Source organism: Podarcis vaucheri, assembly GCF_965113315.1.
Source record: "Podarcis vaucheri genome assembly, chromosome: 3".
Classification (NCBI taxonomy): Eukaryota; Metazoa; Chordata; class Lepidosauria; order Squamata; family Lacertidae; genus Podarcis; species Podarcis vaucheri.
Window position 1 is genome coordinate 123,646,047 of NC_138761.1, and position 24,487 is coordinate 123,670,533.

Here is a 24,487-nt window from a genome sequence, read left to right on the forward strand (position 1 = left end):
CAGAAATCAAGAACATCACGAGACTACAACTCTATAACAGTGGAATTAAGAACAGGGTCAAGTTTCCCGATGAGATGGAGACTAAATGGGGGCCACTAGGGGGCGCATTAGAAGATGGCTGACAATACCATCTCTCCGACCCACACGGGGTAATTAAGAGGCTGTTATGGGAGTAGGCAGCCTCCCTTGTTGCCCCAAGGAAATGGGGAACACTGCCCTTGCCTGCTGTGCCCATAAATCACCCCCTAATTCGAAAGAAGGGGGTGAGGGCCCTAGGCAGAATGCCCCCGTGTTGCCCATTTTAAGGTTTTTGGGTCTCATGTGAAGACTGAAGCTCCAGGTGGACTAAATAATGCTAGAGGCATTTTTGTGGGTTATGAAAAGGGTCTCTACAGAGTAATTTTGTCTGAATCTGGTCAGGTGATTCTCATAAAATTTCTAGAGCGCGCTCCTGAACAGGAGAGAGTAATTGTTCACACATTTCCCACTGAGGACAATTCAGATGATGATGATGATTTTACTGATTACAGTGGTACTGAGAGTAACAGTGATAGCTCGAAGAGCTCAGTTGACACAGTCATTGAGAGGAAATCTCACACAATGGATAGACCTTCCCAGGTGAATGATGAACCACTGTTTACTATTGGAACTGGTTCTTCAAAGAGTCCTGAGACTGAACCAGTGAGCAGAGAGGATCAGCATCTCATACGCAGGTCCGAGAGAGTTACAAAGGGTGTACCACCCAAGAGGTATTCCAAAGAGTTTGCTAACTCAGCTGTAGCATGTGTTACTATTGTTGACAACTCAAGACAGGTTAAAGGTGTGTCTAAGTCAGAGACAAAGACACAACAGGGAGTTGCTAAGCGTAACACTACATTCCCTAGCCAAGGTAATGCAGATGCACTCATTCCTTGGAAGTCAGACAACCAGAGAGGTACACTGGGGAAACCTTTGGTGGGTAGTTCCAAGGGTGCAACTGAAACAACAGGGGAGTGTTATATGTATAACAACTGTTTGTTTTCTTCTCTGGATCAAGCTGGGTGCCTGGAGAGTTGCCAGTTTCTCCTAATAAAGGCTTGATTTCCAACATCATGGGTGTCAAGCCAATGAAAAGCACTCACTCTGAATTTCAGGATATTTCATCATTAGTAACAGTCCCCAGCGCAGTGTGGTAGAAGTTGTCTCCGTGCCAGCACCAAATAAGTCGGCCACAACAGTTTTTAAGTTTTCGTTGTGGAAATATGCATTCGTCTTGTTCTTGTTCTTCTCCTCCTCCTGGATTGCAAAGAGTATGAACTGGTTAAAACGAATGGAGTGAGAAAATTCCAAGTGCAAAGATAAAGATGAAAACCTGACAGGACCCATCATTGCACATCACCACAATCGCTAAGTAGTGAGAGATTCCAGGTCTTCCAGACTATGCCATCATGATAATATAGGGTTCATTTACACATGTATACAACCCGAGCCTAAGATGGAGGGACTCAACATCAACACCCTAAAACATCTAGCTTCTCCATAGTCTCAGCTGTTGCTCTCCATCTACCAGTTAAGAGAGCATCTTCTCTGATGCTAATTGTGGTGCTTAACTGCTCAGCCAGTGCTTAACCTGCAAGAGAATTATATCACTGCATACATGGAAGGCTGCATTTGTGGAGATCTGAAATCAAGGTTAACATAAAGTGTTGTTTTCTGCTGACATATAGTTCTGAGTTGAACATCTTTAATGTATTTACTCATAGTCTAAAATGGAAAAATAACACTGAAATACCACATATTCATCTGGAAATGTTTCATTAAATTGTGATAGACAATGTGGTGCTCTCCATATTTTGGAGATTGCAACTCAATTCTGCCACACTTTCCAACAGGAAGAGTAACACCAATAGTTCTTAACCCGAGGTACTATTTCTGGGTTAGCAGAGTCTGTAACCTGAGCGTCTGAAACCTGAAGCGTCTGTAACCCAAGGTACCACTGTATAGTTAAAGGTATCAGCATTGGTGATGTATGGAAGTGAGAGCTGGACCATAAATAAGGCTGATGGCCGAAGAATTGATGCTTTTGAATTATGGTGATGGAGGAGACTCTTGAGAGTCCCATGGAGTTCAAGAAGATCAAACCTATTCATTCTTAAGGAAATCAGCCCTGAGTGCTCACTAGAAGGACAGATAGTGAAGTTGAGGTTCCAATACTTTGGCTGCATCATGAGAAGAGAAGACTCCCTGGAAAAGACCTTGATTTGGGAAAGATGGAGGGCACAAGGAGAAGGGGACGACAGAGGACGAGATGGTTGGACAGTGTTCTCGAAGCTAGGAACATGAGTTAACCAAACTGCGGGAGGCAGTGGAAGATAGGAGTGCCTGGCGTGCTCTGGTCCAGGGGGTCACAGAGAGTCGGACACGACTAAACGACTAAACACCACCACCAACAACAACAAGCGCAGTGCGTGGGCCAATGTTTTTTCCTTGCTCTGAGCTGCCTCTCCACCCACAAAGTTTCCTGACTACAACTTATACATTCACTTACAGATATGCCCTTAAAAAATGAATTGAAAATGTCAACACTTATTCTGGGCCAACTTAAAAGACTCCATTACCTCTTGCTGTCGGATAAGAAATGAGTCAATAAAGCTCCTCTGGTCATTTTCATCCAGATCTCTGAGGTGTTTTATGAATGTGGCATTTATGAAGGCAAACAGCTCGTCTCTGTTTTGAATGATAGTCTTACGAGCCCCCAGAAGAAAACCAAGAGCAGGAAACATGTTATACAGCTGAAAGGATAAAAATGTGAAAAAAGAAAGAGACATTAGGAAAGCTCAGTATAGTTCTCTCAACTGCGTCTCTCAAAGCGTGGTCGCCCAAATACCAACAAAACTCTTGAATGGCATTTGGAATGGGGTTAGGGCTACCTCAGGAAAGTGTAATTTATGTGCAACCCCAGGATAATAGGCTATGAAGGGTCTCCTCTGGAGGTTCACCTTCAGAGAGGGAGATCTGGCCTTGGAGGCCCCTTCTGAGCCATCATGGAACCAACTATCACTTGTTCTTCCTTGCCTTTGGAGTCCCGATGGCAGTGAGACAAGAAAGGGTGTGCGCAAAAGAGACTTTGTTACAGTTATGGGATGACTGTGCCATGTGAGTTTTCTAAATATTTTGAATCACCACCTGGTTTATCAAGATATCATTCTGTGTTTTGTACAGAACAATATACAATAAACAGATTGCCCTGCCCACTTTGCATACAATGTCATTACAATCAACTGTTTGTTTTATTGGAAAAGAATAGATTACCAGGACTGAAGAGCTTCCAACGAGCCGGGTATTTTCATTGACCAACTTCAGAAGCCTTATGTATGTGGAATCTTCATAATCAAATCGCTTGTCTAGTAGTATGGACACTATAATATTGGCAACAGCTGCATTCACAATTGTGGTGGTCTCAAATGGGTTTCCTAGAAATAATTATGACAGTTAAGCAAAAATATTCTTTTTAAAATGTGGGATGTAGAACACACAGGAGTCGAGTACAACGTTCCTAGAATGGACATGCTAGTGGATGCTTTCTACCAGCCAGGAGAAAACTTCCTGTTTCCTCCTGAGCTGGGACAAACTTCCTCTGTATGTGACTAGATGTGGGTATGGCCTAATCTGGGTTAGGGGAGCACACCTCCTTCTTTGCTCCTCCTCCTCCTCCTCCTCCTCCTCCTCCTCCTCCTCCTCCTCCATTTTTCTATGGGATAGTTCCACATGTATATATACTTTTGTAACCTAAGTCTGCCTTGAGGGATCCATCCATCCATGAACTGAATGAATGTGAGTAAACTACTTTTATATTGACTTTAATAAGATTGTCGTGTCTATTCTTTTTAAGAAGGAAAAAAAGGGATCTTACCAGGAATCTTATATAGAGAAGCTCAGACGAGCCTGCAACAAGCAAACCGCTATGCGTTTATATCTGCTAAGATATAGAACTTGCTAACCAAGTTAGGGAGGATATAATTAAACAATATATCCCCTCCTGCCTCCCTGAACATCCCCACAGAAATTCAAAGTATGGAAAGGGTATTGTTTTTAAGTCTGTTCATGTTGTCTTAAGTCCCTACTGGCAGCTTACCTATATGTAGACCTCATTTATAAAAAAAACTGATCCTAAGTGCTGCTGGATGTGGCCATAGCTGGGCTAAGACCTGCTTGGAAGTCACAGGAGTTATTGCAGTACAATCTGCACATTACAGGAACAGAACAGTAGTTAGGAACCCTGGGAGCTGTGCTTCTGGAAGTTAGGAATATGTAACACAATAGTCTTGGCACCTTTAAACAATGGTTGTGTAGCTATGCACCAGAGGAAAACAGCAACCCACCTTCGTAAGATTCAAATTTCTTTATCAGGACACTGCATTCCTCAAGAATTCTGTCCTCTATGGTCTTCTTTCCCATTCCATAGTCCCGCAATGTGCTTAAAGCAAACCGCCGCATTACTTTCCAGTTTTCACCATTAGACAGAGTTAAACCTGAAGAGACAGGAAGAAAGGTTTCATGTTTGCATGGCCATTGAACAAAGTGTAGGGTAGAGTAGAGGGTGATTTGTACATGTCAGGCGTCACAGCAGAACTCAGCTTGTTATTTATATTCCATGGGCAGACATTATGCCTCCTTCATTTTTCCTCTCTGTATAGGCTAGGCCAGAAAATGGTCAGTTTCCCCTTGGTGTGTGGCATTACCTTTCCATGTGACAATCATTCACAATTCAAATGTGACAACTATTACATTCTCCTGCCCCATTCTCCCCCAGCTCTACAATATGACTGTTGGGAAGAAAGCGGGAATGGGAAAGGTTTGCTTTAACTGGTCTCCATTTTTGTTTCTTCAACAGAGCCCCACTGAGCCACTGAAAGTCAAGACCAAAAAGGCTGGCCTGGTCTAGCCTTTTTAACATTTTAGCTTGATCTGCAGAAATCCACAGGTGGCACTTTTTGTGACACATTCTCAGCCTAATGCCTGCAGATTCTCTGTCAATGTCAAAGGCACTGAGGTTGGTTGAAAAATTCACAAGGATTTCCCTCACAGGAAACAATGGATGTTGTGGACTTGCTTTGCAAACGCTCATCTTACAAACCATTTCTTGGGAATTGATTGTGTTCACCTGGCAGGACCTGTTTGTGTTTGCAAGCATTACCAGTTCCAATAGAAAGGGAGGTGCCTCACCAAAGCCTCGTCCAAACTCTTGAAACATTGGGACGATAGGCCTGTCTGCAAATGCGTCTGCCTGATTAACCAGAGCCTCCTTTACTGTCTCATATCCTGTCAACACCACAGTTTTCTGGGGTCCCATTTGGATGCTGAAGACAGGGCCATATTGCTTTGACAACTGGAATTCAACAGAAGAAAAAGTGAGAAAGAGAGTTCTGGTATACCCAAAGAATATATTAATGTTAATTATAATATTATAATAATATTATATAATATTAATAATAATATTAATCTCTGACAGAACCAAGACTGCATTAGCTTGCACATTTACCTAAGAGTCAAGGCTCTTTTATACATTCCACAGAATCTAGTAGCAAAGTTTGACTTTTAGACTAGTATCAGTTTTTTTCAATAACTACTATTGGGCTAGTCACACTTCTCTGACGTCTCTCAGCCTCACTCACCTCACAGAATGTTTGTTGTGGGGGAGGAGGGGAAAGGAGATTGTGAGCCTCTTTGAAACTCCTTAGGGTAGTTTAAATAAAGCGGGCTATCAAATCCAAAATCCAAACTACTATAGAAGTTGGTAGAAATTACTTCCATGTCATTGTGCCTTGGACCGAGCTGAAAACCTATGACTTAAGAATAGTAATTTTGTGGAATCAATTCACTTTTTGTATCTTTGCAAATCACCATGCAAAACAGAATCTAAATAACATAATGATAAATTAAAAGGTCATTGTCTATGCCTCAATGCTCTTCAAGACATTTGCTGGTGCCAGATTGCTGGAATTCCAATGTGTTACCTCTGAGGATGTGGACAGGCTGCTTGGATGAGTGAAACTGACCACCTGTCTCCTTCATCCTTGCCCATCCTGGCTCATAAAAGCTCTGTCGGGTGGTGAATGCTTCGCTCTGTTAAAGAGCCTTCCCAAACCAACTGAAAGTGCTGGTTATAAAACTGCTTATTAAAAAATAAATATTTCGACCCAGCCAATATGGCCAACTATCACTCACTCTCAAATCTTCCATTCTTGGGCAAGGTGGTTGCTGAACAGCTCCAAGCATGCCTGGAGGATGTGGACCATTTGGATCCCTTCCAATTGGGATTCTGGCCTCATCATGGGACTGAAACTGCCGTGGTCGTGCTGATTAATACCTCCGGTAGGCTAGGGACAAAGGTGAAAGCTGTTTCCTAGTTCTGCTGGATCTGTCAGCAGCTTTTGATACCATCGACCATAACATCCTTCTGGACCGTCTAGGGGCTGGGAGCTGTGGGCACTGTTAGGCGGTGGTTTTGCTCCTTCCTCCTGGACTGTGTCCAGAAAGTGGTGTTTGGAGATAAGTGTACAGACTCCTGGGCTCTCACCTCTCACCAAAGGGTTCTGTCCTCTCCCCCATGCTTTTTAACATCTATATGGAGCCTCTGGGAGGGATCTTCAGGGGGTTTGGGCTGGGTGTTCATCAGTATGTGGATGATAACCTGCTCTACTTCTCTTTTAAATCTGTCCAGGGCAGCTATCTACCAGCTCCATCTGGTACGCAGGCTGAGACCCCACCTGCCGGCAGACTGTCTCACCAGAGTGGTGCATGCTCTGGTTATCTCCCGCTTTGACTACTGCAACACGCTGTATGTGGGGCTACTTTTGAAGGTGACCCAGAAACTGCAACTGATCCAGAATGTAGCAGCTAGACTGGTGACTGTGAGACCATATAACACCAGTCTTGAAAGACCTAGATTGGCTTCCCAGTACGTTTCTGAGCACAATTCAAAGTGTTGGTGCTGACCTGTAAAGTGCTAAACGTCCTCGGCCCAGTATACCTAAAGGAACGTCTCCACCCCCATCGTCCAAGGTCCAGGGCCGAGGGACTTCTGGCAGTTCCCTCACTGCGAGAAATGAGGTTACAGGGAACCATACAGAGGGTGTTCTCGGTAGTGGCACCTGCCCTGTGGAACAACCTCCCATCAGATGTCAAGGAAATAAACAAGTATCTGACTTTTAGAAGACAGACCTGAAGGCAGTCCTTTTTAGGGAAGTTTTCAATGTTTGATGCTTTATTGTGTTTTTAATCTGTTGGGAGCCGCCCAGAGTGGCCGGGGATACCCAGACAGATGGACGGGGTATAAATAATAAATTATTATTAACTTATTATTGTTATTCAGTTGCAGCAGCACAAATATTTGCTAGGAATGCTCAGAAAACCAGAACAGAATAGTCAGTTATAAGGATGAATGTGATTATACCTTTAACGGCACCTCTCAAATCTTGTTTAGAAAGATAGGCTGAAGGAGGAGGCTGGAATAGGCAAGGTTTGCACCGGCACTTCTGCGTCCTTGAAAATGTCCTTCAGTGTATCTGAAGAAGTGTGCATGCACACGAAAGCTCATACCAAGAACTAACTTAGTTGGTCTTTAAGGTGCTACTGGAAGGAATTTTTTTATCTTGAAAATGGAGGCAGAGTCAAACATGATTTGACACCAGACATCTTGTTCAAATTACCAGTTATAAATTGCAACTTGGTCCTATGACTATTTATTGGGAAAGCTAAGAGGAGATGAGATTTATAGGCTTTAAAAGAACAATTTTTAATATTTATTTATTTATTTATTTATTATTATTATTATTATTATTATTATTACCCCTCTCTGCTGACTGGGCTGCCCCAGTACCCTTCAGCCTTGCCATGGGAAGAACTGGAATCTTTACCTTTAACATGGTTCTGTAAGGCGTCTTCAGATCCATGCTGTGGAGATTCCCAATGAGAGGTAAAGGCCTCGGTCCTGGTGGAAGATTTTGGGAGCTCTTGTCCCAGAAAGTGCCCAGTTTCAAAACAAAGTAAACCGTAAGGATAAAGAGGAACAACGCTGGAATCGGCTCCGTCCAATCCATTTCGTTTCAGCAAGCAATTTGTTTTGCAATGGTTATAATGAAAGCTACAGTGCAGTTTGGTCAAGGGTAATGTCTTGCAACTGCAGTGAGCAGTATTTATATTATGCTAGATACTGTCTCTAGCAAATCATTAAACCATCCAGTAAAAAGTGTCCCGCATTGGCCCTCTGATTTTGTTTTCTTCTCCTCAACTATTCAAAGCTGTACATTGGATTATTTGCCTTTCAGCTTAATGTTTACTCAAGTGAGTGGTGCCCACTTCCTCAAACTATTGATTTCAGGAGCAAATTCAAACTCTCTTGAACCTGCTTGCAGACCTGTCACCCAGGTTATGTGTAAAATTAATCTGTTATAATGGGAGTGAAGGGCAGCATTGTGAAATCATTTGCAGATGAAATTATTCAACTTTAATTAGGAACAACCGCATTTAGTTTGAAAGTGTCCAGTATTTCCTAAACTTCCTCCCATTGAAACACTCACACATATTTTCTTTATAGCATAGTTTTTATTCATTTTCATCTTGAAACTGTGTAACATGGTGGCATTAGGGTATATCTTTGTATACATTAGAGCATATGACATGCAACAATGTGAGCAAGGAAGGATAATAACTAAGCAGTACATCCTCTCATAGTGCCTAAATCCATTCCTACAAAGGTTATGGGGCCCAGTGAAGAAGAAAAATCAAAGTATTATAGTGGGTGTGGCTGGATTTTCTTAAAAGAGAAGAGACATTCAAACTAGACATTTTTTCTATTTCCTGGTGAGACCATGGAGACTTCCACTGACACCAGTGTGAAAGGGATTAGCTCCCTCTTCCCTCTCATAGCAGTAGCTAGGCGGAGAAGGCTTTGAGTTTTTCCTCTTGTAGAGATTGAAGTTCTGATTTTGGTTTTGACACATTTCCACCATTTTCATTTTTCATGTGACCAGTCAGAATTCCATTGATGAGGGAAGCCTTAAGCTACCCAGACTCTCAGAGAAAGTTCATTCAGATACAGGGAGGAGATGGAAGATGGTTGTTTAATTCTAAGCCAGAAGCAGAAAGCCACTGAACTAATTGACAGCATGGAGATAGCAGAAGCAAACCCAGTTGCCAGATCTATTATCACAGACTTTTTAAAGAACACGGAGGAAACAAAGCCATTGCCTGACATCAACAAATACAGTTCAGAATCAGCATACATTGCAGCCACAGATGTTAACATACCCAACTTCCTCAACCATTCCTCATAAGGCATGGTTTCCGGACCCTTTTTCGTCTCGGTCACAGTACTCTGCATATCTACTTGGGAATATGAAAGGATATGTAAACATGGGAATAAATGAACCAGCTTTGTTGATTGATCTCTATGCCCCAAGTGTCATAAGAACACAGGGCCAGGATTTAAGTAAGAGATGCTCCAATGCTAGTTTCATGGGATTCGGCAGTATGGCAGGTAAAGGGGAACACTTCATGTTTGTGACAAAGCATGGACCAATTCCACCAGTAGGCTACTCAACCCAAATACCCTTGTTGAACAGGGGTGTTTAAAAAAGGCTTGCATTGCAAAAACAGGTAGGATAAGCATGTTAGAATTCCTGCTCCGTGATTGCAGTCATGGGATTGTTGTCTTTCACATGACACTGTATGTTTTGACTCCACAAAGTGGGAAGTGATGGAGACAGGATGTTTGTGTTACTGTGTTCTGTGAAGTGGGACTATTGTCCTTTGCTCTTTCTCTTTTCTGTCTGATGCTAGAGAGAGAGGGAGCCATGTTGCAGTGCTCCGTGTGTAAATAAAGTAGATTAGCGAAAATGCTGAGTTGCTGAGGTCTGTTACTCAAGCTGTGAAGACTTTGTGGATCCCTAAGTGTGCCAATGAAGAAAGCTTTTGAAGCTCCTGAACGAACGACCAGGAGGGAAAGAATATGCCAGTCAGGCATGTGACTCTACCAGGGTCCTACTCGAGTGTAGGACGAGCTCTTGACAAAGCAATCCAGGAGCTTGTGAGTCTTAGAAACGTGGCAGAGCGCAGAGTTGGTAGGGCATGGGAGGTGTTGTAAGCCCAACAGCAGGAGTAAGGTCCAGGTCTTCTTGAGACGTTCCAGGGGGTGGCTGGAAGGTGAATTTCTGCAGCAGAGTTGTGAAGAAGAGGAAGAGCTCCGTTTTGGCAAGAGTCTCACCTACACATGCTCTCCGACCTGTAACGAATCACAGGGGGCAGAGAAACCAGGTTTATCAGTTGCTTAAAAACATCCCAAATACAGTAATACCTCGGTTTAAGAACAACCCTGTTTACGAACGATTTGGAAGTAGTGCCCCGGTTTGCAAATGTTACCTCAGTCTAAGAACGGAATCTGAGCGGTGGAAGGGCACCAGCGGCAGGAGGCCTCATTAGTGAAAGCGCACCTCGGTTTAAGAATGGTTTCGGTTTAAGAATGGACTTCTGAAATGGATTAAGTTCATAAACTGAGGTACCACTGTAGTTTAAAGCAGATTAAATTGCAGCAATAAAATAACAGCTAATGGTATCCATCTTAAAAGAATTATGAACGCCCAATACGAGCCATCCTGCAATGCTGAAAACTGGGGGGAAGGGGAATCTTTTTCGCCCTGAGGGCCACATTCCCTGGTGAGCAACATTCCAGGGGCCACACCCCAATGGTGGCCAGATCTGGTGGCAGAAATGGCCACAGCAACTGATGTGATCCTTACCTTTGCACAGTATTCTACATTCCAGGCATGTAAAAATCCCATTGACTAAGCACACACTATGCAGATACACACAAAAGTAAAAAAAAAAAAAAAAGTTACCCGCAGAGAAAGTCATGAAACCATCTCTCTTTATGAATTTTCCATCAGAATTAAGAAAATGCTCAGGATAGAATTTATGTGGTTTCTCCCATTGAGATTCATCGTGCAGCACAGAGGACAGCAACAGTATGATATGAGTCCCCTGCAAAAGCAAAGCGAGAGTTATTTTAAAATAAAGCATATGCCTCTAGTCCAATAAATATTGAGTGCTGTAGAAATGAGATTTGAATTCATATGAGACATGTCTTTAGTTTGAAAAACTTCAACATATAAGTCAGATATGGTTTCTTTTCCAACCTTGTGCTGCTTTCCACTGAGATCTGTTTAATGGGTTGAAGCTGATGCCTGACACCTTCCGAAGGATAGATTGCATGCTTACAGGGTAATCCTTTACAAGTCTGCACAGATGTCACCCACACTGAAGTCCAAGGGGCTTACTCCCAGGAAAGCCTTAAAATATATTGTAACTAGTAGGCAGCAGTTCAGTGAAATGGATCACCTTTGGAATGAAGTAGCCATTGAGGGTAACATCTGTAGTCGTGGCATGTGGCAGGTTGGTTGGGACAATATCAGCAAATCTCTGGATCTCATGGACCACGGCATCTGTATAAGGCATTTTTGTTCGGTGTTCAATCCTTGGCTGAGAAGATCCAACAACCTTTGCAATTTCTTCTTGGACCTTTACTGGGGGAAATTAAAAGAAAAGCATTAATTTTTCTGCCAGGGTTAATTCCTTGACCTTGATCTCTTAAGATATTAGTACTTGAAGCATAAAACTGCCATAAACTGGTTCTCCAATTCCCTAGGCTTGCAAATTTAATCTCTAGGCCAAGGTATTTTAAAATGGGACAAACAAACATTTTAGCCAATAACCTGATATACTGATGGAGAGAAATTCATCCAGGATGATTATTGAAATATCACTGCTAGGAATATCTTGAGGTGGTATCTTTTACATATAAAGGCAAGACAAATTTTGGAGAAAATATGGGGAAACTTTAGTTGGAGAAAGAGCATTTGGACAGAAAGCTGGACAGGAAGAGGAAGATTCAACAGAGGTGGAGGTGAAAGAGAAATAAATATGGAACAAGATGGCTTTGAAAATTCTAACTTGGAATGTAAATAGGCTAAATAATAAGACTAAAGGGGATAAAATTGAACATGTTGTAAAGAAGTTAAACTTGGATAAATAAAACTTAAATAAAAGGTTGAGAAAGAACTTCATACCTTCTGATATAACAAAAAAGAGAGGAGTTGTAATGTGTATAAAACCAGATTTGGACCCAAAACAATTATTCAAAGATGAACAAGGAAGAATATTGATAATGGGAAAATACATCAGATTTTCATTAGGGGCTAGAAGAAATATTATTTGAACATTTGAATGAAAATGTGATTTTGATGGGTGATATGAATGGTGTAGCCTCCCTAGATTGGGACAGGAGTACAAGTATAAGAAAAAATGAAACAAAAGAAGGCAAGCTACTGAATGCCTTTTTTAGGATGACTGACAATTTAAGTTTAATTGACATTTGGAGAGAAAAACACCCACAGTACATTTTATTCGACTGCAAATTATTCTGCAAGCTGGAAAAAACCCTGTATGGACTTCTAAAGATTTTTATACTAAGGTAAAGAGGGCAGAAATCAAGAACATTACGAGACTACAACTCTATAACAGTGGAATTAAGAACAGGGTCAAGTTTCCCGATGAGATGGAGACTAAATGGGGGCCACTAGGGGGCGCATTGGAAGATGGCTGACAATACCATCTCTCCGACCCACACGGGGTAATTAAGAGGCTGTTATGGGAGTAGGCAGCCTCCCTTGTTGCCCCAAGGAAATGGGGAACACTGCCCTTGCCTGCTGTGCCCATAAATCACCCCCTAATTTGAAAGAAGGGGGCGAGGGCCCTAGGCAGAATGCCCCCGTGTGGACCTCGGCTCTCCTGGATGCTGTCTCTGATTGCGCACTAGTTGCAGCAATTTGGAATAATTAATTACAAAAGAAGCAGATGCACATATTTCAAGTGAAGAAGGGGAGTGAAGTCTGCTAATTTAAGTGACCTCTGCGAAAGAAGACGACGGGTTGGAGAAACAGGAATATTTTACGATGAAGATACACCAAAGGCTGGGTATGTTGACAACAGGACTGAATGGGGGGGAACCTTTTTTACTTTCCTTCTATGTGATTTACAAGAACTCCTCCTCATTAGAATCGTCGGTTGAACTGACCCAAGCAGGATGATTAAGGTCTGTGTGGAGATAAACTTTAACCAAAAGTATGCTTTATGGAGATCGAGAAGCAATAAGAGCTTTTGGAATGGCGCAGCAATTAATTCGGAGTCTCCATCTTGCCAAAGGATTTATAGCCGAGAGAAGGAACGGACTTGTTTTCAGACTGCATTCCTGGTGAATCTCCTCAGAGGTTTTGAGAAAGAAGGCAGATTGGTGAAGATTAATGAAACTAAGACTGTTTTGATGTATGGAAGTGATGTTACATGGAAAACGTCTGGATATAGCTACTGGATAAAAAATAATAATATCCACGCAGGATTACAAACTGTCTAACCAGCTTGTGGAGACTATCAGAGGTCACAAAGAGAAAGGAAAAATATATGAAAATAACAACAAGAGATGTGGAAAAACAAGAAGAAAGGACTGGATAGTACTGTGAACATCATAAGGTTAGATTTGTGGACATTAAAACAGCAGTAAGAAGCAAGAAGTTGATTGGATCCCCTTCAGAACTTGAAATATGGGTACCCCCAACAAAAATTTAAAATTTGGCTGTGTAATTTGGAATTTATGTAATTTGGTTTGATTTGATGTGATTGGTCGGTTAATAAAAAATTATTCTTTAAAAAAAAGAGATGGAGACTAAATGAAAAATTAGTAAATTATAAAATTTATTAAATCAAGAAATATTAGAAAAGGGGGCAAAAAAATTTAAAGGATTATTTTGAAGTTAATTTAAACCAAGAGATAGATTTAAAGGTGGTATGGGTGTGAGTAAAGTGGTAATGTAGGGGTGTTGTTTTTTTACATAGCAAAGCGCATACCAAACAAATATAAGAGAGCAGAAAAAACAAGAATTTTTACAAGAAATAAAAGGGAAAGGGAAACAATTAATAAATTTCCCTTGAAAAGAGATAGTGAAACAGGATGTCAAGATGTTGCAAATGCAATATTCAATGATAATAAACCAAGAAATTGTTGGGAAAAAGCACCAAGGCAAAAGCCAGCTCCAGATGGCTGGAATGCAAAACAGGATGTTATGTTTTGCAGATGTACTGTTGGAGAAAAGGTGGAGCCTATTCTCTGTACTGAGCACCAGATATTAGCTCAGTGTGTCATCTGACCTGTGCTGGAAGTACAGGGGAGGAGTTTGTGTCTCTTCTGATGGAGTCTGAAGGGAGCAGTCGCATTTCTATGTACTGCTGAGTGACAGGAATAAAACATGTAAAAGGACTCCTGTCTGTCTCATTTCCCCTCCCTGGGAGAATGCAGGGAGGGAGAGAGAAGAAGAGGAAAGCAGAGGGTGTGTTCTTTCTCACGTCTAATGAGAAGAATCGCCGGGTTTGTTTACCTACCCTGCCGGGGGTCGCAGACGGAAGGTAAACACAGTATCTCGCTCAATTGCCTCGGGGGAGGCCAGGTACCTCTGACTGTGAGCGAAGATACTAACATATGGCAGCCTTCGGATGGTTGCGATTCATCGGACATCTGCATGAGAGGCTGGTGAATTGTCCTCCTCTGCTCCAAGGGAGAAGGCAAGCGTCTGAGAGCAGCCAGAGGCTGAACAGATGGAGGGACCCAGAGGAAAGTGTTTTCCAAGCAACGGAGCTCAAGGTATGCTGCACATTTCGGGCTAAAAGTGTGAACGCAGGTTGATTAATTCCCTGGTTCACGGGAGCTGCGTTTGAAAAAGCCAGCTCCGGGAGAAGAGGCCTGCAGCTTCGAAGCTGAAGCCTGCATTCCACAAATTCCTGTGGTTAAGATAAGAAGTCCTGAATGCACTCTTGCTAAGTAACGGTAGTGGAAAGTTACTGGCAGAGGGGCTGGACTGTGAGCTTGGGAAAAGCGAAACAAAACCACGGTGTGTTTTGGCTACAAGTTTACGTGCTCTTGGAGGGACTTTCCATAGCAGCCAGAGTTTAGCTGCCAGGTGCTAAAAGCGTAAACAACTTGCAGTTTGCCTGCCTGAGAAGGAAAAAACAACTGTTGGATTTTACAGCTTGCTTGAGAGTGTGAGCTGAAGGCTTGGCTTCAAAATGGATGCCAAGAAAGGGGGAGCCCTGCCCTGTTCATCTCCCCTGATCAGAGACAGTTATTCATCATGGTCTGGATGGATAACTACCCCAGAAGGGGTGAACCAAGATGATACTGGCCAAGTTCCTAAGAGCTCATCGAAAGCTGAGGAGAGCTTTGACCCCAGAGGGGAGAGTGCAGGAACTGTGGCTGTTGGAACTGTTGGTATTCCTGAACAAGGTGCAATGGGTGTTTCTGACAGGGGGAGGGAAGAACAGAGTTCAAATCTCCCAACTGCTGATGCTACTGGAGAGCATGGAGTAGCATTGAGTGCTGTCCGATGCTACAATTGTGGACAGACTGGGCATCTACAGCGAAACTGTAAGAAGCCGCGACAGTCAAAAGGAGCAAAGAGCAGCTCTACGAAGCCTGAGGCGTCAGGCAAAAGCCGTACCAAGTGCCAGGTGAAACCTGCAAAGGCTATGATGGCGAAAGGAACCACGCCAGATGTTGGGAACGCCTTTATAATCGACACTGGTTATACAAAACATTTGTGCCCGCACAGACAACTGTTTTCGACGTTGAAGAAGCAAAGCTTCACTGTGAAACAGGCCAACGGTCAAGAGTTGGAAGCGACCGGAGTTGGGACTGTGTATCTTGAGAGTCTGAACTTGACTATAAGCGATGTTTACCTGGTTCCAGAACTGAGATTTAATCTGCTGAGTGTGTTGCAGATTGCAAAGAAAGGACTGAAACTGTCCTATGATGCTAAAAGCTGCAAGATCTACAAAGATGGAGAACGGTTTCTTGCTGCCAAAGAGAAAGATGGACTGTATTTGTTGACTTTTGATCAAAGTGATTACATGAAATGTAATTCTTCTGATTCTAACGAAATCTCTCTTGCAGGTGTGACCAGTGTGAGCACCAGGAAGGTGACCAAGAGGGTCGACAGAGCATTTCAGCGGGTGTATGCTGATGTGATTGGTCCTCTAGAACCATCTAGGGGCAGTGCACGATATTATCTTTTGTGTGTGGATTGTTTCACTAATTATTCTTGGGTTTATTTGATGGAGAAACCGCAAGAAACTTTAGAAAAGTTTCAGGAGTTTTGTGACAAGGTTAAAAATATGCATGATGCTAACATTGATTGTCTTTTCACAGATGAGAAGCAAATTTTTCTGTTACAGAAGTTTCAGAAGTTCCTGGATGGAAAAGGGATAGACCACAAAGTTGCTGTTTCAACCGAAGCGTGGAACAGGGGGGTCTGTGTAAGGGTGAACAAAGAATTGCAAAAGGGGATGAATGCGCAATTGCTGAGTTCACATTTGCCACATGATTATTGGGCCGAATCGCTAGCGTCCTATCTTCATGTGTGGTTGAGAAAAGTCTCAACAGAGTTGGGATGTTCTCCTTTTGAGAAGCTGTTCAAAAGAAAACCTTCTGTTGCCTATTTCAAGGTTTTCGGGTCTCATGTGAGAACAGAAGCTCCAGGTGGAGTAAAGAATGCCAGAGGCATTTTTGTGGGATATGAAAAGGGTCTCTACAGACTTCCGGTCGGCGCCAGTGTTTAATGGCGGTCCTTGCCTCGAGCTCCGAGGGAGGACTGCTCCGCAAGTTCGGGTCTGACCCGCTACGGCGAGCGGGGGACCCTTAAAATCACAGGTGCTGAAGCCTGTGAACAAGGAGACTCGGCGGGCACCCTTTGCGCCCCCCGGTACTGTGAAAGAGCCTTTTTAAAGGCTACGGAGCGGCATCGGGTGTGAGCGCGGTGCTGAGAGTCGTCACCCAGCCTGCGGAGTGAAGCCGCGTCGCCATTGAACAGAGAGCGCCAATTCCTTCCTGAAACTGAAATTGGACTACAAAACCCGTGAGTAAGATTGACAGACGGAATGGGACATTAAAAGTTGAATTTGAAAATTTGGCTGAAAACGGGAAAGGCATAAAGTAAGGAAGTCTGTCTCCCCGGACTGCATGTAAATAAAGCAACGAAAGAACAAAGCTGCATTTAAATGAAGGCACCTCTAAGTGTTAAAACCTGACATCGGACTTAAACTTCCCCCCAATAAGCAGGAGAAGGGGGGGGAGTGAGATTGGAAATTTATAAACCTGCCTGAAGGAGCGGAGGGAAAGTGCTCTTCCACTGTCAAAACCCTGAGTCGGGCTGCCGGAGTAAGGCACCGGGCAACTGAACTGTCAATTTAAACTGGATATAAAGTTGGGGTTTTGACTGAAACAAAGTTATAAGACTTTAATGGAGTTACTTTGTCAATATTTGAGGATACTGAAACTGTAATAAGTGTTTGACTGTGGACTGTTGGACTCTGTTCTTTGGATTCTTTGTTCCCTGCCTTATGTGTCTCTGACTGTTTAAACTGGATACAATTAAATGCTCCCTCTAGAGGACTTAAAGAAAATTTGCTACTGTGAGAGGGAAAGAGTGGAATTTTCCACTTCCAAGTCTTTCCTGTGAGAACTGACCTTGAGGACATGAGTAGCCAACCAGATGAGATAATAACTAGATCCAAAGCAAAACAAACTCAGCAAATTCAAAAGAAAAGGGGTTCGATGCAAGGCACAACACCAGCTGGACAGGAAAAAGTACCAACTGCATCTATGGAGTCAATGACACAGGCATTGCTCAAAATAAACCAGTCTTTGGAAGCACTGACAAAACAGTCAGCGGAGAATACAAAAAAATTGAATGATCTGACAACAAGATTGGACTTGAACACGGCAAGCGAAGCCTCTAATACAGACTCTATAAATAAACTTATTCAAGAAAATTCTGAAACAAGAAAGATCGCTCAAAGTGCAAAAGATACAGCAGAAGAAACTAAGAGGGAGCTTGCACCAATTACAAAAAAGGTGAATGAACATGACACAACTTTGTCTCTGTGGGAACTTCAGAGAAAGGAGAAAAATCTTAAATTAAGATCAGTTCCAGAGGAGGAGAAGGACAGTCTGGTAGAATTCCTCACAGAAAATATTTTGGAATTTTGGCAGGACGAATTTCAGGAGGAAGAATTTGAAATAACAACGGCCTTCCGGTTGGGCAGAAGGCAAGGCAAGAAGCCTAGGGATTGTCTGATTACACTGAGATCTAAAGAAGAAAGAGACAAAATACTAAATCTACATTATCAAAAGGCTCTTGTAATTCAGAATTATCAAGTCCAGATCTTCAAAGACATCCCAAAATATATTTTGGAGGTAAGGGCCTTCTACAAAGATCTGGTTTATCTTCTGAAGAGGAACAGTATACCTTTCAGGTGGGAGTTCCCACAAGGACTGTCCTTTAACTACAAAGGAAGGAAGATTAAAATAAAAACAATTCAAGACAAGGAGCTGTTTCTGGAAAGAAATCAGGAGGACCTACAGAAAGGAACAGTAGACACAACAGGAGAGAAAGAACCGACAGACATTGCAAATCTCTCATTTGGACTCTTACTACCATCAGAGGAGGAACAAAAACTTGGAGCAGTTGGAGGAGTAGGTACATAGTACCAAGATGTCTCTGCAACTTCTCAGCTGGAATTGTAATGGCCTTAACCTCCCCAGGAAGAGACGCCAAGTCTTTCATATTTTGAAAAGAGAGCAATTGGACCTAATATGCCTACAAGAAACCCATGTGATCAGGACACATAGGAAATTACTTGTAAATAAGAGGCTTGGACAAGAATTCATTTCATCAGATAAAGTCAAAAAAAGAGGCGTCATGATTTATGCAAAAGAAAAATTGGCTCCTAAAATGATTTTTAAAGATGAACAAGGAAGATATTTAGCAATAGAAATACAAGTTCAAGGAGAAAAAATTATGATATTGGGAATATATGCACCAAATGAGGGGAAGGCGGAATTTTTCAAGAAGTTGCATGAGACTTTAATGGACTATCTGGACTTTAAAATTATAATGATGGGAGACATGAATGGTGTTGTCTCCACTAACATGGATAAGGCACAGAGACAAACAATCTCCAACGATGGAAGACTTCCAAAGACTTTCTTTGAGATGACTGAAACACTGGACTTGATTGACATTTGGAGAGTAAAGAACCCTCTGGAGAGGGAGGGAACTTTTTTCTCTGAAGCAAAAATGACCTGGACAAGGATTGACCAAATTTGGGTAACTAGTTGCATGGCACCGAAGATAAAAAAAGCAGAAATCTGCCCAAAGACTTGCTCTGACCACAATGCAGTGAAGATAGAGATGAAATTAACAACAACTGGAACCTTCAGATGGAGGATGAATGATACCCTATTTAGAGATGAAGAGATCTACAAGAAGGCACAAAAAGCATTGAAAGATTACTTTGAGATAAATTTGAGAACTGATGTGGAAAAAAGAACAATCTGGGACGCTAGCAAGGCCGTGATGCGAGGTTTCCTAATACAACAAAACTCCATAAAGAGGAAAAAACAGAATGAGAGAAAAGAAAAACTTTTGGAAAAGATAAAAGAAGCCGAAAAGAAATTGAGGTCCAAACCAAAGTCTCATGAGATTTTGAGAGAAATAAAGTATTATCAGACACAATATATGGAACTGATGAATCAAGAGATAGAATGGAAGATAAAGCAAATGAGACAAAGAACATTTGAATCGGCAGACAAATGTGGGAAACTCCTGTCATGGCAACTGAAAAAGAGACAAAAATTGAATACTGTGACAAGTCTGGAAATGGAAGGAAAAATTATCCACAAACCAAATGAGATAAATAACTGTTTCCAAAGTTTTTTTAGGAAACTATATGCACAAGGGCCGGTTAATGAGCAAGAAATAGAAGAATTTATTAAAAAGTACGGACTACCAAAGATCTCAGATCAAAGTAAAAGGATTTTGAATGAGAAAATAACAGGACAAGAAATAGAGGATGCCATCCAGAAGATGAAATTGGGAAAATCTCCAGGACCAGATGGCTTGACTGCTAAATACTACAAGGCATTGAAGGAATGGATAATACAACCATTGAAGGAAGTTTGTAATGAAATTCTGGAAGGGAAAAAGGCACCCGAATCGTGGAAAGAAGCTTTTATTTCACTTATACCGAAAACAGAGACTGAAAAGAATCAGGTTAAAAACTACCGCCCTATATCATTACTCAATGTGGATTACAAAATTTTTGCAGACATTTTAGCAAAAAGACTAAAGAGAGTTTTGGTGCAGGAGATTCACAAGGACCAAACAGGCTTTCTCCCAGGGAGACATATGTCAGACAATGTAAGGAATATTATAGACATTTTAGAGTTGTTGGAAGTAAATATTAATAGAAAAGCAGTGATAATTTTTGTGGATGCGGAGAAAGCCTTTGATAACATTTGCTGGACCTTCATGAAGAAGAATCTCCAAGGGATGGGGGTAGGCCAAGGATTTGAAAACGGTATAGGTGCTATATACTCTAAGCAAAAAGCAAAGTTGATTGTTAACAATGTGGTAACGGAAGAGATTCCTATAGAAAAAGGTACACGACAGGGATGCCCAATATCACCCTTACTTTTTATAACAGTCCTGGAGGTCTTGCTGAACATGATTAGAGGGGACCAATTGGTCAAAGGTATTCAGCTCGGAGCTAAAGACTATAAATTAAGGGCATTTGCAGATGATTTGGTACTGACTTTGCAACAGCCAGAGACTAGTACTAAAAGAGTTTTAGAACTAATTGAGAAATTTGGTCAAGTAGCAGGATTCAAACTGAATATGCAAAAAACCAAAGTGTTAGAGAAAAATCTAACAATGGCAGAAAAAGAGAAGTTTCAGAGTGAAACTGGTTTAACAATAACAAAAAAGGTGAAATACCTGGGTGTGAACTTGACTTCTAAAAATGCAAACCTATTTAAAGACAATTATGATAAATGTTGGTCAGAGGTGAAGAAAGATTTAGAAATATGGTCAAGGTTGAGACTTTCCTTGTTAGGCCGAATTGCTGTTATTAAGATGAATGTATTGCCTAGAATGTTGTTTTTATTCCAGACACTCCAGATCTTGGATAAGATGGACTGTTTCAAGAGGTGGCAAAAAGATATATCAAGATTTGTCTGGCAGGGCAAAAAGCCCAGAATAAACTTTAAGATTTTAACTGACGCAAAAGATAGAGGGGGTTTTGCCCTTGAGACTTTACTACGAATCGGCAGCTTTTTGCTGGTTGAAACAATGGCTACTTCTTGAAAATACAGACATTTTGGATCTGGAAGGGTATGGCAATAGATTTGGTTGGCATGCATACATATGGTATGACAAGGTAAAACTGCATAAAGGCTTCAAAAACCATATTGTTAGGAAAGCACTGTATAATGTTTGGATAAGATATAAGGATTTACTGGAAAGTAAAACACCCAGGTGGTTATCACCTATGGAGGCTAAAGAGATAAAAAAACTAAATATGGAGTCCAAATGGCCAAAGTATTGTGAAATTTTAGAACAAGACGGTGAAAGAGTTAAACTGCAGAGCTTTGACAAATTAAAGTCCAAAGTACGAGACTGGTTGCATTACCATCAGATAAACGAGGTATTTAAACAGGACAGGAAAATAGGTTTTCAGATGGAGAGGTCGAAATTAGAAACAGAATTGTTAGAACCCAATACTAAGAACTTGTCGAGAATGTACAATTTGCTGCTGAGGTGGAATACACAAGATGAAACGGTAAAACCAGCAATGATCAAATGGGCACAAGATATAGGTCATGACATAATGTTTGATGACTGGGAACAGTTATGGAATACAGGTATTAAGTTTACAGCTTGTAACGCATTGAGAGAGAATATAATGAAAATGATTTATAGGTGGTACATGACCCCAGTCAAACTTGCAAAAATTTACCATCTGCCCAGTAATAAGTGTTGGAAATGTAATGAGACTGAAGGTACCTTTTATCACCTTTGGTGGACCTGCCCGAAGGTAAAGGCCTACTGGGAAATGATCTATAATGAAATTTAAAAAGTCCTTAAATGGACATTTTTGAAAAAACCAGAGGCCTTTCTCTTGGGCATGGTGGGCCAATTGGTGTCAAGGAAAGACAGAACATTCTTTATGTATGCTACTACAGCGGCAAGAATTCTTCTGGCAAAGTATTGGAAGACGCAGCAGCTACCCACTCTGGAAGAATGGCAAGCGAAGGTGATCGAGTATATGGGAATGGCAGAGATGACCGGCAGAATCCGTGACCAGGGGAGTGAGACGGTGGAAGAAGATTGGAAGAAATTCAAAAAATATCTTAAAGACTGTTGTAAGATTGATGATGGCTGAGATGTTATGGTTATAAGAAATAGAGATTTGCAGCTGTAAATCATAACTTTAAAGAATGTAAAATGAAAATGAGTGAATTAATTGAACTAAGGGTTGCTGAGAAAGGGTTAACATAAGGATGCAGAAAAAGGGAGGTATGGGGAAGTCCGGGAAATAAGGTGAATGAAAATAAGTTTAAGAAATTATACGTGTTTATTTGTTTGTATGTTTTGTATTGTTTTGTTTTACTTTCTGTTTTATATATGTTGGAAAATTAATAAAAATTATTATAAAAACAACAACAAAGAATTGCAAAAGGGGATGAATGCGCAATTGCTGAGTTCACATTTGCCACATGATTATTGGGCCGAATCGCTAGCGTCCTATCTTCATGTGTGGTTGAGAAAAGTCTCAACAGAGTTGGGATGTTCTCCTTTTGAGAAGCTGTTCAAAAGAAAACCTTCTGTTGCCTATTTCAAGGTTTTCGGGTCTCATGTGAGAACAGAAGCTCCAGGTGGAGTAAAGAATGCCAGAGGCATTTTTGTGGGATATGAAAAGGGTCTCTACAGAGTAATTTTGTCTGAATCTGGTCAGGTGATTCTCACAAAGTCTCTAGAGAGTGCTCCAGAGCAAGAGCGGGTTGTAGAACACACATTTCCCACAGGTAGCGATTCAGATGATGATGATTTTTCTGATGTCACAGATTACAGTGGTACTGATGAAGATGACAGTGATAGCTCAGAGAGTTCAGTTGTAACAGTCATTGAGAGAAAATCTCACACAATGGATAGACCTTCACAGGTGAAGGAAGAACCACTGTTAGCCAATGCTACTGGTTCTCAACAAAGTCCAGAGGTTGAACCAGTGAGCACAGAGGATCAGCACCTCATACGCAGGTCTGAGAGAGTTACAAAGGGTGTACCACCAAAGAGGTACTCAAAAGAGTTTGCTAACTTAGCTGTTGCATGTGTTGCTATTGTTAACAACTCAAAGCAGGTTAAAGCAGTGTCTAAGTCAGAGACAAAGGCACAACAGAGAGTAGCAAGCCAAGGTAATGCAGAAGCACTCATTCCTTGGAAGCCAGACAACCAGAGAGGTACACTGGTGAAACCAGTGGTGGGGAGTTCCAAGGGTGGAACTAAAACAACAGGGGACTGTTATATGTATAACAACTGTTTGTTTTCTTCTCTGGTTCATGTTTTGCCTATTGATGCTTTTGGGGGAGGATGTTGGGAAAAAGCACCAAGGCAAAAGCCAGCTCCAGATGGCTGGAATGCAAAACAGGATGTTATGTTTTGCAGATGTACTGTTGGAGAAAAGGTGGAGCCTATTCTCTGTACTGAGCACCGGATATTAGCTCAGTATGTCATCTGACCTGTGCTGGAAGTACAGGGGAGGAGTTTGTGTCTCTTCTGATGGAGTCTGAAGGGAGCAGTCGCATTTCTATGTACTGCTGAGTGACAGGAATAAAACATGTAAAAGGACTCCTGTCTGTCTCATTTCCCCTCCCTGGGAGAATGCAGGGAGGGAGAGAGAAGAAGAGGAAAGCAGAGGGTGTGTTCTTTCTCACGTCTAATGAGAAGAATCGTCGGGTTTGTTTACCTACTCTGCCGGGGGTCGCAGATGGAAGGTAAACAGAGTATCTCGCTCAATTGCCTCGGGGGAGGCCAGGTACCTCTGACTGTGAGCGAAGATACTAACAGAAATAGAGTGGAAAAGTGTTTTAAATATTTAAAACAGAAACACTAAAAACAGAAACCTGTTGTAGACCTAAACACCACTATGACTTTCACCTTTGGAGAATTTCAAGTAAAATAATTTAAGGTTTTATCAGAGAAGTTAGCAACATGGTTACAATATCATCATTTGAATGAAGTATTTAAAAGGGATATGAAGCGGGGGGTTGGGGAACAAGCATCACAACTGGAAAGAGACCTATTAAACTGTAATGTTAAAGCAATATCTAAAATGTATAAGATGTTATTGGAATGGGAGACAAAGGATGAACAAGTGAAATCTTCAAGGATACACTGGGCAATAGATATTGTTAATAATATAAAAATGGATGCATGGGAAAGTTTATCAAAGGTGGATATAAAATTTGGAGCATTTTATAGTTTAAGATGAAAACTATATGAAAATGTTA

General features: G+C 41.6%; 1 protein-coding gene and 1 pseudogene across 2 annotated transcripts in view; both read right to left on the reverse strand.

Moving 5' to 3' along the window:
- Positions 1–8,215, reverse strand: part of LOC309528773 (cytochrome P450 2K4-like) — a 30,411-nt pseudogene extending 22,196 nt beyond the window's left edge. The window contains exon 1 of the transcript XR_014224691.1: positions 7,899–8,215. The product of XR_014224691.1 is annotated as a cytochrome P450 2K4-like (transcript). The remainder of the gene's footprint in view (positions 1–7,898) is intronic.
- Positions 8,216–10,076: 1,861 nt separating this feature from the next.
- The window catches only part of LOC309528716 (uncharacterized protein), a gene marked incomplete at its 3' end in the record, with an annotated part of 44,634 nt that continues 30,223 nt past the window's right edge, over positions 10,077–24,487 (reverse strand). Inside the window, exons 19-21 of the mRNA XM_082216308.1 lie at positions 11,377–11,561; positions 10,878–11,019; positions 10,077–10,264 (exon numbers count right to left, since the gene is read on the reverse strand). Of these exons, the coding sequence (XP_082072434.1) occupies positions 10,077–10,264; positions 10,878–11,019; positions 11,377–11,561 (515 nt within the window). The remainder of the gene's footprint in view (positions 10,265–10,877; positions 11,020–11,376; positions 11,562–24,487) is intronic.